This window comes from Chenopodium album, chromosome 18 (assembly GCF_948465745.1).
Source record: "Chenopodium album chromosome 18, dcCheAlbu1.1, whole genome shotgun sequence".
Lineage (NCBI taxonomy): Eukaryota > Viridiplantae > Streptophyta > Magnoliopsida > Caryophyllales > Amaranthaceae > Chenopodium > Chenopodium album.
In genome coordinates, this window is record NC_137851.1 from 11,128,648 (window position 1) to 11,145,133 (window position 16,486).

General features: G+C 32.8%; 1 protein-coding gene and 1 pseudogene across 2 annotated transcripts; both read left to right on the forward strand.

The window, feature by feature from the left end:
* Nucleotides 1-2,078: 2,078 nt before the first annotated feature.
* On the forward strand, nucleotides 2,079-7,817 carry LOC145593078 (mechanosensitive ion channel protein 10-like; annotated as a pseudogene). Its single transcript, XR_014102536.1, has 7 exons — nucleotides 2,079-3,226; nucleotides 3,944-4,343; nucleotides 4,457-4,577; nucleotides 5,276-5,530; nucleotides 5,634-5,836; nucleotides 6,691-6,988; nucleotides 7,444-7,817. The product of XR_014102536.1 is annotated as a mechanosensitive ion channel protein 10-like (transcript).
* A 3,617-nt stretch (nucleotides 7,818-11,434) lies between these two features.
* Nucleotides 11,435-15,793, forward strand: LOC145593079 (mechanosensitive ion channel protein 10-like). Its single transcript, XM_081649586.1, has 5 exons — nucleotides 11,435-12,777; nucleotides 12,880-13,000; nucleotides 13,543-13,836; nucleotides 13,931-14,133; nucleotides 15,497-15,793. Exons 1-5 carry the CDS (start codon nucleotides 11,435-11,437, stop codon nucleotides 15,750-15,752), a joined length of 2,217 nt encoding a protein of 738 aa, XP_081505712.1. The 3' UTR covers nucleotides 15,753-15,793.
* The last annotated feature ends 693 nt before the right edge of the window (nucleotides 15,794-16,486 follow it).

The window sequence follows — 16,486 nt, forward strand, 5'->3', positions numbered from 1 at the left end:
CAATTATCAAAAAATACTTCATATTTTATGGTCATCATTAAGAAAGCCTCCATGGGCTTTTATATAAAAGCCTAATTGATACCAAATTACATACCAAAGTTAATCAGATTGATACTAAAAATATTCATGTGAAACTAAAATAACTTTAACATGTTTTAAAAAATATATAATTTGACTACATTATATTAATCCTAATTTAACCCAACATCATCAATGGACACTCTGTAAATCTTTATCTTCAACTATGGTGCACCTGTAACTATAATTAGTCGCCATTCATTGCAAAGCCCTAGTCGGCAACAATGTCAAATTCCAGAAATGAATGACAATTAATTCCTCATTATCTCATCAAAAAAAAAAAAAAAAAAAGTCCTCATAACAACCATGTAAATTAAAGTAAGAAATTCAAACTAATAGTTGCTATTTTAATTTATATTATCTCAAATTTTACTTAAATTATGACTAAAACAAGAAGATGATTGTTGCCTACCTCCGATTCTTACTACTTTGGGAATATCTTCACTCACTTTGAATTGTTATTAATGGCCGCTCAAAAGATTAACATACTACATGTAAATTGTTAAGAAATATTATTTTCATGAATTTGCAGCGCCGAAATTTTCCGTTGCAATAGAGCGCCAAATTTCCCTCTCTTTCCTCTATAAAAGCATATTTTACAAGCAAGTTATACCGCCATAAACTCCCGCTCGTCTATTTCATTAATGATGTGTTGTAATTTTAGTGGTTGTCTATGTGGGGAGACACATAGACTTAAGTCTATGTCTATCACCTCCCAAAATTTTGACTTAAATTGATGGTTTTCTTGTTTGTCATTATTGTCAATCCACCAAGTCAAGCTTTTAGTTATTTAAAAATGATTACAACTATGAATTCCCAATGGATCTTTTTTCTTTTCTTTTTTTTTTTTAAGGAAGGAATGATAGGAACTCTTTTATTCTTCAATTTCCCCAGAAAAAAAAGTCTTCAATTTGACGTAGTTAATTCTTTGAAAAACTTTATTTAATTTATTGGTATGAGTAATAATATCTATAATTAATAATTTATACGGAGTACTAAAATAACAATCGCTAACATTATCCCTTTTTCTAAATTGTACATGTATCAGCTTCTCCTTCAATTTTTGCCCACCTAAATTTTTTTTTCTTTTTTTTTTTCCGCAAAAGCTAAATATGGACTGCAAAATACTTTTATATAGTACATTATCTTTAGGTACATTATTTTAATTTCTTTTTTTCTCACGGTTTTCCTCAAATTCCCTTATTTTGATTTGTGTCATTTAGGGATTAGAAGAGAAAGAAGGAGGAATTGCAGGGAAATCGTGGAAAAAAAAAATAAAGGGATCATATTTTAAGGCTACGTGAGAGGTCAACGTCGAAGAAAAAAGTCAATTATTGCCGGATTCCGACCTCAACGTCCCCTCAAACAATAAAATAAACTTATAAGGTCCTTTTAGACCACTTTAAACATATAAGGTCTTTTCAAACAAAATAGTGAACATATATATGTCCCTTCCAGACAAATTTTTCTGAAATTAATAAAATATGGTTTATGTTGGGTCCACTAGTTGACAGATTTGAATTAAACATTATACTTAAAAGTTTTCTAAATAAGGTAATGGAGCAAGTATTTAAAAACGGCCGAAAATGAAAAGTGGAGTAAGTATTTAAAAACGAAAGGGAGTAGTTTAATAAAAATAATTTCAATTTAGCAAAAATAAGGTGAAATAGACGGAGCCTAATAAAGAAATATTCCGGAAACATTAGATGCTGGTGCAATATACGGAGTAGTACGGAATACGAGATGTAACTAATCTAATCCGCGTTGTTAAACCAAATCAACATTTCCAAGAATTTTACAAAAATTTTTGCCAATAATAAAAAACATAATTATAGAAATATCTGCATTAATTAAAACATAATTACTCCGTACTCCGTATTTCTTTACATTTTTTTTTTATTTTTTTATTTTTATTTTTGGGCAATTACTTGCTTGCTCTGCTTTAAACCAGTTAAACCTCCGTTCAAAAAAAAAAAAAAAAAAAAAAAAAACCAGTTAAACCTCTGTCAAAGAAACTTTCCCCTGTTTTCCTTACTCTGAAGCCACCTTCACATTCTCACTCTTCTCTTTCTTCCCCTCCAAATATTCAATGCACATTCATCTTTCTTTCAAACAAAAACCTCTTTTCTTTCTCTTTTGAGCTTAAAAAGTAGGAAAAAAAATGCTAAAAAACCAAGCTTTTTGAAGCTTCATCAATGGCGGAAACCAGTAACAAAAACCCAGAAGAAATTGCAATTCCTATTTCACCTCTAACAAATGAGCAATCTCCCAAAAAGGGTTTTTCAAAACAATGAAAATGAAGCAAAACCCACAAATCATTCCCCTCAATCTCAAGAAATTTCCAATTTTAGCCCTAGCCCCAGAAAACCCCCATTATACCCAACCCCAGAATCACCCTTAAGAAGAAGAATTACATTTAAGGAAAAAACCAGATTTGGGGAACCTTCAGTTCCTCTTGACTCACAAACCCTTGAAATTTTGGGGGGTTCTCCTCGATTTTCGAACCAACAATCTTTCTCAGAGAAGACTCCTAAAGCTTCAGAAGCTTCTGGAAGGAAGGAGAAGGAGAAACAGAAGGATGTGGGCCCAGATGAGAGGGAAATTTACAAGAGGGTAACTGCTCAGCTAAGTGCTAAAAAGAGTTGGAGGATGACTATAAAATTGGTACTTGAAATGATTGTTTTCTTGTTGATTTTGGGTTGTTTGATTTGTAGTTTAATTGTTGATTAATTTAAGGGTAAATTATTTTGTGGGTTAGAAGTTTGGAAATGGTTTGCACTTTTAATGGCTATATTTTCTGGTATGTTGGTAACTGGATGGTTTGTGCATTGCATTGTGTTTTTGATTGAATGGAAGTTTTTATTGAAGAAGAATGTGGTGTATTTTACTCATGGGTTGCAGGATACTGTTGTGGTTGTTATTTGGATTGCTGTGGTTCTTGTTACTTGGGTTGTGTTGTTTAAATATGATTCCGAATCAGCCCCAAAATTGACCGCGAAAACAAAGAGAAAACTCGATTTCATTACTTGGACTTTAGCTTCATTGCTAATTGGGTCGGTTTTGTGGTTGGTTAAGACTACATTGATAAAGATATTAGCATCATCTTTTCATTTGAATAGGTTTTTTGATAGGATTCAGGAGCAGTGCCGTCTTGGACATTTTAGGGGCCCGGAGCGAAATCTTAAAAAAGGCCCCTAAATTATGAGAATGTATTTCATAAATTTTTATATTATAAAGTTCACCAAAATTATTGATTTTAATCGATCCTCCGAGCATTTTTTTTAAAGCAAATTCATCAATCAAACCCTCACAAGCTATATTTCCACTACCTCATTTTATTTATTTAAAAAAAAAGTCAAGAATTTAAACCCAATAAATAAAAAAAATTAATAAAGAAGAGAAGTTCAGTAATTAAAGCTAACATAATACGAAGTAGAATTTAGGTAATTAAAGCAAAGAAATAAACTAAAAGAGAAAGTAGAAAAGAAAAAAGGAAAATGAAAGCTCATATAAAAGAGAATGAAAATCTAAAATACAAAACAAAAAGAAAATTAAGCAAATAAACCAAACCCCTGCTTTAGTGCTTCTTCATTTCCTCCATTTGAACCCAAAAAAATCACTTAAGCTAACTAAATTAATCTTTTGATTCATCTTTATTTAGATTAAAAAGAGGCAGTTATACTTGTCATTAGTACTACATTTTATTTAGATTAAAAAGAAGCAGTTATACTTGTCATTAGTACTACATTTCATTAATTTATCAAAAAATAGTTTTTTTTTAAAAAAAAAAAAAAAAAAAAAAAAACAAAGGGGGCCCTACAAAAGGGGGGCCCTGAGCGATCGCTCAATGAGCTCCCCCTAGTAGCCGGCACTGTTCAGGAGGCTGTGTTTCATCATTATGTGCTACAAACTCTCTCAGGGCGTCCTGTGGTTGAGTTGGCTAGTAATTTTAGTAGGTCGGATAGTCGTGGTACTCAGGTGAGCTTTAGGGCGCATACGGGCAATCATATGGAGAATAAGGTGGTTGATTGGGAGAAGATACATCAAATGAAGAGGGATAAAGTGCCTTCTTGGACTATGAAGTTGTTGGTTGATGTGATATCCAATTCAGGGTTATCGACGATGTCTGGTATTTTTAAACAAGATGTGGTTGAAGGAGGGGTTGAATTGGATGATGATGAAATTACGTGCGAGGAGGAGGCTATAGCAACTGCTTTTAGGATATTCTACAATGTAATTGGTGACAAGACTGACAACAATGAACGGTAAGATGATTTGTGGTTATTTCAAGTTTGGTCGTAAATGCGTCATTTCTTGTGAACTTATTTAAGAAAGTTATTATCTTCTCTATTAACATGTTTTACGTTTGTCTTTTCAGCTACATTGATAGAGGTGACCTCCACAGGTTCATGATTTGGGAAGAGGTGGATGTCATTTATCCATTATTTGAAGTCAATGAAAAAAAACAGATTGATATTAAGGCTTTTTCTAAGTGGGTGGTAAGGAAGCTATCTTGTTTCTTGATGATTTATGTTCATATTCCTTGATTCTGTCTTGAAGGTATCTTCATAATGGGAATTACGTATTGCTTATGTGTTTTGCATACCGTTGATGTACTATGCAATTTATTGATTGTATCTTGCTTACTTAGTGAGATGTTTAATTTGTTGCTATTTAAGGCTAAAAAATGTAGCTTACGTCAATTTGTAAATATTTTTGGTTCTAAAATCGAACGCAGGTACTTACTCGTCTTAGACTGTTAGACATGGTTATGTGTTTGATTGTCACTTGGCTAATAAGTGAAGAAATTGGTCCGTATGAACCGCCAAGTGTCTATAAGCTGTTTCATTTTGTGCTTTCAGTGTCTAAAATACCAGATTTTAGGTGTTACACTGTGACTATATTTATGGCACTTGTGCAAAATCACCAATCTTCAACTTTGCCTCTAAAATTTGGACATTATTAGATATTTACTGCAGCAAGTCTGATTGAAAGAAGCTTTGTCTTTGCTTTAATGGAAAGAGTTGCATGATACATGAAACATGATAATTAGTCTGGACTCAACTATATTGTGTTTCATTTATATTCTTATCTCATGGTTTGTTAAATTTCATGAATTAAATGTTTATGACTGAAATTTAGCTGGGAGCTCCCTCCCTCTTTTTCTAAAATCTGTTTTATCTTTCTACATTTGCAGGTAAATGTCTTCAAAGATCGACAGGCACTCAAACATGCTTTGAATGACAACAAGACTGCTGTGGATGAGTTCAATAAGCTATTAAATGGACTTCTGATTATTACGACAAAGATACTTCTCTTCTTCTCTTCCCAGCTGCTCGTAGCAGTTTTTGTATTCGGGAACACTTGCAAGACTGTTTTTGAGGCACTTATATTTGTTTTTGTTATGCATCCATTTGATGTTGGTGATCGCTGTGTCATTGATGAAACACTGGTAATACTTCCTGCTGTAATGCTTCGTGTGAAAATAATCAATAATTATTTTTAAATTTTTTTTTACATTATATAATAATTCATTTCCTTTCATGTTTTAACAGATGATTGTTGAAGAGATGAATATCTTAACAACGGTATTCTTGAAATTGGACAGGGAAAAGGTATATTATCCAAATGCACTTTTATCTACTAAATCCATTGGCAACTATTACAGGAGTCCAGATCAGGGAGATACTTTGGAGTTTGCAATCGATTATAGAACACCACTGCCAAAGATTGCAGAACTGAAAGAAAGAATTAAGCAGTAAGTTAACTTATGTCAACCACCTCAGAATTTCTTGGAGAATATAGCATTTGTTTGGATGGTTCAGATGACTTCTTAATATGGCAAAATTATGGTTTTAATTGTTGTTCTCATAGAATTTGTTGTTATCTACTACTATTACGTATCATATACAAATATCTCCTAATTGTTTACAAATGATCGATTGATGGTACTCATGGTAGTAGTCGAATAGAGTTTTGTTATAAATATAGAATGATCAAAACTAAAAATCTACATGAATCAGTGAATTTTGTTGGTCAACTAAAAGAGCGTGTAAAATATTCAAAGTGGGCTATTTAAAATAGATTGGTCAGCTGCGTGAAGCATACTGTTTTGCATGAATCGTATGCTAAATGAGTTGCTGGACTGCTGGTGAATTGGTAGTTTGTACTTCATAGTATATAACATGTGAATTAGATAACTTTCCAAATATGGCAAAGGAAAAGGAACAAGTGCTGACCGTGCTGAACTAGTCCTGTCTTTTTTCTTTGCTCTTCTTTTTTAGAGTAGAGCTGTATTTCTGCTAGCCCCCCATTGATCTTGAAAAAAAGAAAAATAAAATTTGTATTGTATTATCTATGATGGTCAAGGGCCAAGGGCCAATCTTTTTCATCGACTTTAACATTTGATGCTCAGCCATAATAGATAGCTTAATGACTAGTAACTTTTAACTATGGGCACTTAAACAAGTAAGATTACTGAGAACCATTGGTAAAGGCTAGAAGTTTTGTATTTTGTAATATATTTTGCTTCCTGTTAAGATTGAAAGAAATATTTGCTTATTCAATTAATTAAACATTTACTAAATTGCCTAAACTTTGCTCCTCTTGCAGGTATGTGGAGAAAACTTCACACTATTGGCACCCTGAACACAGTATGGTTGTTAAAGAGATCGAGAATATAAATAAGATAAAGATGGCTGTCTATGTGACTCATACAATGAACTTTCAAGACATTGTTGAGAAAAGCAGACGAAGAACTGAATTTTTCTTAGAAATGAAGAGCATATTTGATGACCTTGAAATCTCTTACCAATTATTGCCTCAAGAGATTCATCTTACTAAAGCAGTCCAAAATATCTAATTTGGTAGCTGAAGACTCAAGGAGTTCATTTGGCCGTCTGTACTGCAAGTAAGTGTTATCTTTCCAGGATTTGCGTAGTTTTTTTGTACATAAATCTCCATTTGGTACATATTGTTTGGTAGTCATATATAATTCTGATGGGTGATATTTAACCTAGAAATACTGATAACGAGTTTATTTTCACTTGTTTGGTAGGCTGTTATGAATGGCGATAATAGTAATAGGTTTAATTATACACAATAATTATGCTGGAAGGTTCATGATAATGTTTATTTGCTTCATAAATTTGCATAACTAGCTCCAGGCTCTAGAGATATAAATTGGTAATGAAAATTAATATCGAAAAAATGAAGTAGAGATAAAGTTGCATTGTCATGGACTTTGGTGTGATAATTTCTTGCAAACATACATACCAATCCATTCCCATTATCATCATTTATAATTACCTAACGAATAGGTCGCTAGTAGTTTAGAACATGCTAACATCATTGGCTTCATGTCAGGACCATGCTCCATGGATGATCAATATCACCACAGAAGCTTCTGTGTTCATTCGAGAAAGCTGCAGTCAAGTGATTCTGGTGCATTATCAACACATTGTATAATGTTTATGCCCTTATGGGTGTCTAATTATCGAAACAGATTTATAATTCTTATTGCTCTGCTCTCCCATTGGATTTCCCTTTTCGATTATGTGATGGGGTTGTGCATCTGCATTTACGAATAAACTCGATGCTGATCTAGGAAATCAGATGTAAATTGTTTCTTCTGCTCTAAGTTTCATCATTTAATAATGTGATTCAATTTGTAAAACTGCTTTGTAATGTTACCTTAAAAGGCAAAAGTACTCTTATTATATACTTTTGCAACACGTTAATGGACAAATGTAATGTGACTTTTTATTCAAAGTGAAGACGTGATCTTAAAAAAGAGGGCAAGGATCTAGCAAGGCTCTTTATGATAATATATAAATTGTAATCCATGATCTTTGGGTTCCTTACTTCTTTTGTTAAACTTCACAATTTTCAGCTTTGTTTGAGCACACGTCATATATATAAACAAAGGTACTGTGTGTATGCGCACTCACTATACAATAAATAACATCTGTACACTCCTTTCTCATTGGTTAGAAGAAAATCTTTTCATAAATTATTGTAAAAAATAAAATTGTCAATGATTTTTTGTATTTAGAATTATGGGCAATGACTCAGAAATTCAGAATGAGTAGAAGAATAAAGAGAGAGAAACGACTCAAACGAGGGTTTTAAATCCTAATTTTCTTAGTTTGTTACTGTATTACGTGTAATTTATACGAGTAGCATTTTTGAATGTCTTAGAACTTTAGAAGTGTGTGGGGGATATCATTTTTCAAGGCTGCATGAAGAATAATATATGAATCTTGGTTTGAAGAGATTGTGTAATGAAGCTAAGTATAAAAAAAACATTTGAGTATCAAAGATATAGACAGGGTATATGATTAACTCAAGAAAAACAATATAAGAAGAGTAGAACCAATGCAACAACACTCGTAGGAAGATAAGCCAAATAATGGAATTTAAAGGAAAAAAATCCAAAGAATAAAGATTGGTAAAATCTAACATTAAGAGGGAAAATCACTATAACATCTCTTGTAAGGGCCTGTTCACATTTACCGAATTGAGCTGAACTAAACTGAACTGAACTGATTGGAGCTGATCTGAACTGAACTGAGCTCAAATGAATATTTTATGAGAGAGGGAAATTAGGAGCTGAACTAAACTGAACTGAACTAAACTGAATTGAACTGATTAGAGCTGAGCTGAACTGAACTGATTGGAGCTTAACTGGACTGAAATTAAGTAAATGTGAACAAGCCCTAAATCTAATTAAGTTGTACGAGTAATAAATAAACCAAGGACTCAAGGTAAAAAATCACCTTTAAAATCTTTATTTTTGTGAAAAAAGGCTTTTTAAAAAAACTGTTATAATTAACCACCCAAGTATTAGTTTTTTAATTGTTTTTTTACTTTTTATTTTATGGTTTTATTTATTTATTTATTTATTTATTTTTTTGTATTTCACCACCAACAACAGAACAAATGACGATTGAATTGTTAGTAGTCAAAGATCATTTTCTTACAAAATATGGTGAATTACAATTTAAATTAGATGGCTATTTACAACAATTTTTTAAAAGGTGATTATTTTTAACAAAATATAAGGATTTTAAAGGTGAAATTTCCATAAAGCAATTAAAATGATCTAATACAAAATTGTGTGCACAACTCCACATATTATGAAATTGGGCCATAATAAAATGATTGGGTAACCCAAAAATCATGGGCTTTGTGAGTTATGGGCTGGTAGCACACAACATGAAATGATCTCAGATGCTCAAATAGACAAATTTGTTCTTAGTATTCTCTCTCTCCTTCATTTTTTTTTTTTTTTTTGTTTTTTACTTTTGCCTAAATTTTTACCAACAATGTCCATGAAAATGGGAGAATTCAAGTTAATCTCTGAGATTAACATGAAAAGTTAATCTCCTCTCACAACATATTGTTTTACTTTTATTTTTAAATGATAAAAGTGAAATAGTAAAGTGACACGAAAACAAATGCATAAAGTTGTGAGAGGAGATTAACATAGGAGATTAAGTGGGGCTCCCTCAAAAATTCCCTTCAATGCAATACAAATCAACAGTCATTACGATTATTTATGGTTTATCCTTAATTTTTTGTTTTATTTCTTGTTAGAAAGTTGAATTTTAACTTTTTTACAAGAATTAAAACTCAATATTTTTATAAATTTATACATTTATTTGAGGGGGCTGTTGATTTGTTGTCATTAATATTTAATTGTACTTTAACGAATCTGAAACCTCTAATTGTACTTTAATTAAGGTAATCTGCTGAGTTGAATAGCTAATGAATTTTCAAAACCCTCTCACCAAACACTTAAACTGGGTCACAAATTAATTTGTAACTCCAAGGTCAAAGTAATTATCTTTCAATCTTTCGTACTTGTTTGTTTAGTTGTTTGGCTGTAAGCCTGTTACTAAGCACGAAGAAATTAAAAAAATGTTAAGTAGCAATCATATGAAAATGAAATCATGATTATACTATAATTGATGGGTACTTTCCCGTTGACTAGTAGTTTAAATAGAGAAGACATCACTCCCTGAATTTCGATATAAACAGGGCAAGTAAAATGAGCCGAGGGAGCATAGAATGTAGTGTTGAGGTGATTTAAGTAGAGCTATATCGATCCTTTATTAGCTTCAAAGCATCTCTCTGTCCCTTTATGTTTGCACCATATGACATAAAACTCTCACATAAAGTGAGCCTGTGGTGCAAATAAAAGGGGTCAAGGGAATATCAATTAATGTCACAGTAATTAAGTTAATTGACAATAGATTTGAATATGACTTGATTGTTTTACGTGGGTAGCCCAAAACAAATAACTCATCACCCGAATGTAATATAAACCAAAATCAATCCAAATGACTAATTGTCATGTGACTCATGTCTAATGATCTAATTTGTGATAATAATTAGGGAGGGAGCTGGCATGTACAATGAATCTTTGATCTAGCTGGGCAGAAATATCAACATATGATCAATGAATCAATGTTAAGCTAAACCTTGAGGGATAACTACTTCCTAATTTTTTCGATTTGTTAATTTAGGCTTTATGTTAAGCTGTGTTAGTTTATGCTTTTGAGCTACATTTCGTTCTCGGAGTAAAACTTGATATCTTGAATAGATTTGTAAAGAAATAACAATGAAGTAGGCTTAAGACAATTTGAGATTAAGATTTGGCATTATTATAGTAGTTGCTGAAATAGGAATTAAATCATATGAGTTAGATTTATTTCTAAGAGACTAAGAAAGTTTCCTTATTTTAGAAAAAAATCTGAATACTTGAGTGCGACCTTAAGTTATATTGCAATTTAACAGCAGTTATCAATGACCAGTCTAGTGTATTTTGCTATTATACTTTATTTAGCTATTAGGGATTATTCTAGAGTATTTATCAATTTAGGAACGTTAGGGTTAATTGATTTTTTAAATATAAATTGAATGTATACAGATATATTTAACAAAAATGAAACGAAAGGAGTATTACTATTTATTTAACATAGGAGCCCCTCAAGTCAAACTCCGGCCATTGAGCCATTTAAATAATTCTTAATAATGTAAACATACATATTTCAATGATAGAGACTATTTTTTTTTATAATTGTTGTTGTTACGATGCACGAAAACAAAACAACAAACATTTCTAAATACATCAAATCAAATAAAAAAAAAAAAAAGAAAGAAAAGAAAAATGCATTAAACAACAATACTTGCTCTGTTTTCTGATTACTTCCTCTGTTTTTTCTTCCACCAAAGTCACCTTCAATCAATCTTCCTTTCAAATAATGCAAACTCATCTCCCTCCCAAACAAATTTTTAGATTCTGAGTTGATAAAACATGCTAAAAAAACTAAGCTTTTGAAAGGCTTCATCAATGGCGGCAAGCCCGGAAGAATTTTCAATTCCAATCCCACCTCTAAAACTTGAGAAATCTCCCAAAAAGGGTTTGCAAAGCAATGAATTTGAAGAAAAACCCACAAATTATTCCTCTCAATCTACAGAAAATTCCACATTTTGCTCAAGCCCAAATAAACCCCTCATTAGAAGAAGAAATACTTTCAAGAAAGAATCCAGATTTGGGGGCCCCTCAGTTCCTCTTGACACACAGACCTTGCAAAATTTAGCCGCAACGCCTCGATTTTCAAACCACTCTCCCTTTTCAGAGAGCACACCTCGGGTGGGCACACCTAGGGTGGCAGAAGCTTCTGGAAGGTCAAAGGGAAAGGAGAAGGAGAAGGAGAAGGAGGGACCAGATGAAAGAGAAATATATGAGAGGGTAACTGCTCAGCTAAGTGTTAGAAATACTTGGCGAATGACGATAAAATTGTTAATTGAGTTGATTGTTTTCTTGTTGATTTTGGCTTGTTTGATTTGTAGCTTAAAAGTTGAGCGTTTTAAGGGTAAATTTTTTTGGGGATTAGAGGTTTGGAAATGGTTTACACTATTAATGGCTATATTTTCTGGTGTGTTAATAACTAGATGGGTTGTGCATTGCATTGTGTTTTTGATTGAATGGAAGTTTTTATTGAAGAAGAATGTGGTGTACTTTACTCATGGGTTGCAGACTAATGTTGTGGTGTTTATTTGGATTGGTTTGGTTCTTATCACTTGGGTTGTGTTGTTTAAGCATGATTCCGACTCCGCCCCGAAAATGACTGCAAAAACAAAGAGAAAACTCGATTTCATTACTTGGACTATAGCTTCGTTGCTAATTGGGTCATTTTTGTGGTTGGTTAAGACTACATTGATAAAGATACTAGCATCTTCTTTTCATTTGAATAGGTTTTTTAATAGGATTCAGGAAGCTGTGTTTCATCATTATGTGCTCCAAACTCTCTCGGGGAAACCCGTGGTTGAGTTGGCCCGTAAACTTAGTAGGGAGGACAGTCACGAATCTCGGGTAAGTTTTATGGAGCACATAGGTAGTCACAAGGAGAATAAGGTGGTTGATTGGGAAAAGCTTCACCAAATGAAGAAGGAGAAAGTGCCTTCTTGGACTATGCAGTTGTTGGTTGATGTGGTATCCAATTCAGGTTTATCGACTATGTCTGGTATTCTCAACCAAAACGTAGTTGAAGGAGGAGTTAGATTGGATGATGATGAAATTACTTGTGAGGAGGAGGCCATAACAACTGCTGTTAGGATATTCTACAACGTGATTGGTAATGAAAAGAATGGACTCCATTTACTTAGTGATATGCAGGATATCAATCAACTGTAAGATGATTTGTGTTATGTGTCTTTTCTTGTGAATTAATTTTATAATCACGATTTTCGTGTGATTTTCTCTAATCAACATGTTTACATCTGTCTTCTCAGTTACATTGATGGAGCTGACCTCCACAGGTTCATGATTTGGGAAGAGGTGGAACTTATTTTTCCATTATTCGAAGTCAACGAAAACAAACAGATTGATTGGAAATCCTTTTCTAAGTGGGTGGTAAGGATTATAACTCATTTATTAATCATACACTCATATGGCCTAATTGAAGTGCTTAATCCTCTGTTGGTTTATTCAAAATGGATGTTACTGCATATGTGCGTAATTGCGTACCATACTGCTGATGTAATTCATATTCTTATCGAATGTATCCTGCTTGAGAAGATTACATTTGTTACTTTTAAAGACTTGAAGATATAGTCTATGTTGATTTTGTGAACAATTTTGGTTCCTAGTTCTATAACTTGTGTTGTTATACACGATTATGTGTCTAATTGTCAGACCCGGCTATTTATGAATTATTCCATGTTTTTGGTACAAAATAAACTTGTTTGAAAGAAGCTTTTGTCTTCTTAATTGGACGGAGATACAAATACAACATACAAGCCTCTTATTAGGACTAAAAGAAAATGCCTTGTATTCACGTTTTTTTTTTTTGTTCGTTCAATTAGATTTCATGAATTAAATGCTTGCTGAATTTGTGACTGAAACTTTTCCGGGAAGCGCGTTAATTTCCTTATCTTTATTTTTTTTATTTGCAGGTACAAGTCTTCAAAGATCGGCAGGCACTCAAACATGCTTTAAATGACAATAAAACTGCTGTGGATGACCTCAATAAATTACTGAGTGGAATCCTGATTATTATAATCCTAGTACTTTGGCTTCTTATGACAGAAGTTCTTACATCTAAAATGCTTCTCTTCTTATCTTCTCAACTTCTGGTGGCAGTTTTTGTTTTTGGAAACAGTTGTAAGACTGTTTTTGAAGCAATTATATTTGTTTTTGTTATGCATCCATTTGATGTTGGTGATCGCTGCGTTGTTGATGGAAAACTGGTAATATATCCTGCTGTGATGCTTCCTGTGAAATTATGAGTTATTTTTTTTTTTTTTGGTCTTAACAACTCAATTTTTTTTGATGTTGTAACAGATGATTGTGGAAGAAATGAATATCTTAACAACGGTATTCTTGAAATTGGACAAGGAAAAGGTATACTATCCAAATGCAGTGTTAGCTACTAAACCCATTGGCAACTATTACAGAAGTCCAGATCAGGCAGATACTATGGAGTTTGGAATAGATTATAAAACACCGCTGCCAAAGATTGCGGAGCTAAAAGATCGAATAAAGAAGTAAGTTTGCTAGGCTTTATATATTTCAACTACCTCAGCATTTCATTGCAGAATATATCATTTGTTTTGATGGTTCAGGTGTTAGATTTTATCTTGGTTAATTTGGCCAAAGTGTGTTGGTGGCAGACCTGGCGGTGTTGGTGTTGTCATTGGATCTCTAACATCTATTGTTATCTACTAGTATTATATACATCTAAACTTTTTATATAGGATCTATAGATGGTATAAAGTTTTGTTATGAGAATCGAGTAATCAAAAACTAGAGATGGAACTTTATGAGAGAAAATGAATATTCTATCAATAGATTCATATTATCAGTGCAATAAATGTCTAAAAAAAAACCCAAAGATAGGTTTCTCTATACTGCTTAGATTGCAAAGCCAACACCAGAAGTTGATCTGAAGTATGGTAATGGATACAAAAGACTAGCAACTAGTATAAGGAAGTAACGTGGGAAGGTTTGGTTTTACTACACTCTTAAGCTCTGGGGTTTCGTTAGGCTTTTCTTTTAGATTCTTTTGGGGGGTGGGGAGTATGTTAAACTGAGATCTGATTGAGTGAATTTTGTTGGTGTTGGAAATGAACAAGTATATTCAAACATGTTAGAGAGGGAAGTTTAGAATAGATTGTTGGTCAGCTGATTGGATGCTGCTTTGCAATAAAGCGTATGCTAATTCGTATGTAGATGTTAGGTGAGATTGTATTTACCATGCGAGTTAGAAATCTTTCCATATACAGCTAAGGATTGGGTACATGTGGTGCTATAACTTGAGACTTGCTCTGTCATCTACCTTGCTCTTGTTCTCTGTTGTAGAGCTGCTATAACTGATTCTCTATCACGGCAGCAGGACTTATACTTCATTGTATTCTGAAATGGTAAAGAGTTCATAAACAGTTCTATGTTCTATCTATGATGGTCGAGGGCTAACCTTTTTCCCTCAACTTTTGCATTAGATGTTCAGCCATATGAGATAGCTGAATATTTTGACCTTTATTGATAACACTGCTGAAACTGTAACAAGTAAGACCAGTTTAAGAACTATAGGTAAAAGGCTAATAGCTAGAAGTTTTGTATGCTAAATATTTTGGTTTATATATTAAGATTATACTTGAGACTTTTTTGGCCTAGTCTTTTACAGTTTACTTAACATCTACTAAATGTATTTCCCTTTCCTATTGAAATTTCTTTGGAAAATATCTACTAGTATAATAGCTCATCATGAAAGCATGATATCAATAAAATCCCTTTGTTATATTAGGTAATGAAAATCCAAAATTAGTACTCGTATACATGATTATTGTTTCCTGACATTGGAAGTTTGACACTGTCAATAAATTCCCTAAAACTTTTCTTCTCTTGCAGGTATGTGGATCAAGCTTCCCACTTGTGGCACCCAGAGCACATATTGGTTGTTAAAGAAATTGAGAACGTAAACAAGATAAAAATGGTTCTCGTTTTTAATCATACTATGAACTATCAAGACATTGTTGAGAGGAACAGGCGGAGATCTGAATTTGTCTTGCAAATGAAGAGCATATTTGATGACCTCGAAATTTCTTACCATCTACTTCCTCAGGAGATTCATCTTACCAAAATGGCTCAAAATTATCTTGGTTGAGAGCTGAAGAGTTCATTTGCCTATCTGCAGCTGCAAGTAAGTCACCTGACTCACCTCTTTGTCCAGGTTACTCAGATTTTTTGGGGGGAAAAAAATTCATTTTGTTTGCTACTATCGGGCATCAAAATAAAATTTAGTCATATTTTCTTATTTTTGAGCATGTGATACTACAAATACACATGTTTGTCACAACTTGTTTGGTAGGCTGTAATATTAGAGTTTATATGTAATTTTGTGTGGAAGTCTCATGATATTATGCTTCATATATTTGTATTACCGCTTATTATCGCCTTTGGCATTTATAACAAGTGGTAATGAAAATTTATTTACTAGAGTTGTACTTGTGCTATAGCCACATTAACATGAGCCTTTCTTGCAGAAACATGTACAACTTCATTATCATTACAAGTTTACAACCGTATATCATTGTCTGCCAAACAGGCTACTAGCAATTTATATGTATATATAAAGTTGTAATATTACTGGCTTTAAGCTCCATGGATGCCTGATGAATAATGATTTTTTGCCTGAGAAGCTCCGTTGTTTGTTTGAGAAAGCTGGTTGCCTTATCAGCACATTGTTTATAGCCTGATAGGCTTATAGCATTATTGCGGGGGGAAATTCCCTGTTTCTCATGGTGGCATTTTCGTGAATAAATCAACAACTTTTTCAATGTTGTGGGCTCCACAGTTGAATAAAGTTGAAAAAGTTGTTGATTTATTCACAAAAATGCC

Bases quoted from the DNA above. Each gene is read 5' to 3' on its own strand.
- LOC145593079 (XM_081649586.1), top strand. From the start codon at position 11,435: ATGGCGGCAAGCCCGGAAGAATTTTCAATTCCAATCCCACCTCTAAAA. The intron at 12,778-12,879 runs GTAAGATGATTT...CTGTCTTCTCAG, and splicing joins ATGCAGGATATCAATCAACT to TTACATTGATGGAGCTGACC. The intron at 14,134-15,496 runs GTAAGTTTGCTA...CTTCTCTTGCAG, and splicing joins CTAAAAGATCGAATAAAGAA to GTATGTGGATCAAGCTTCCC.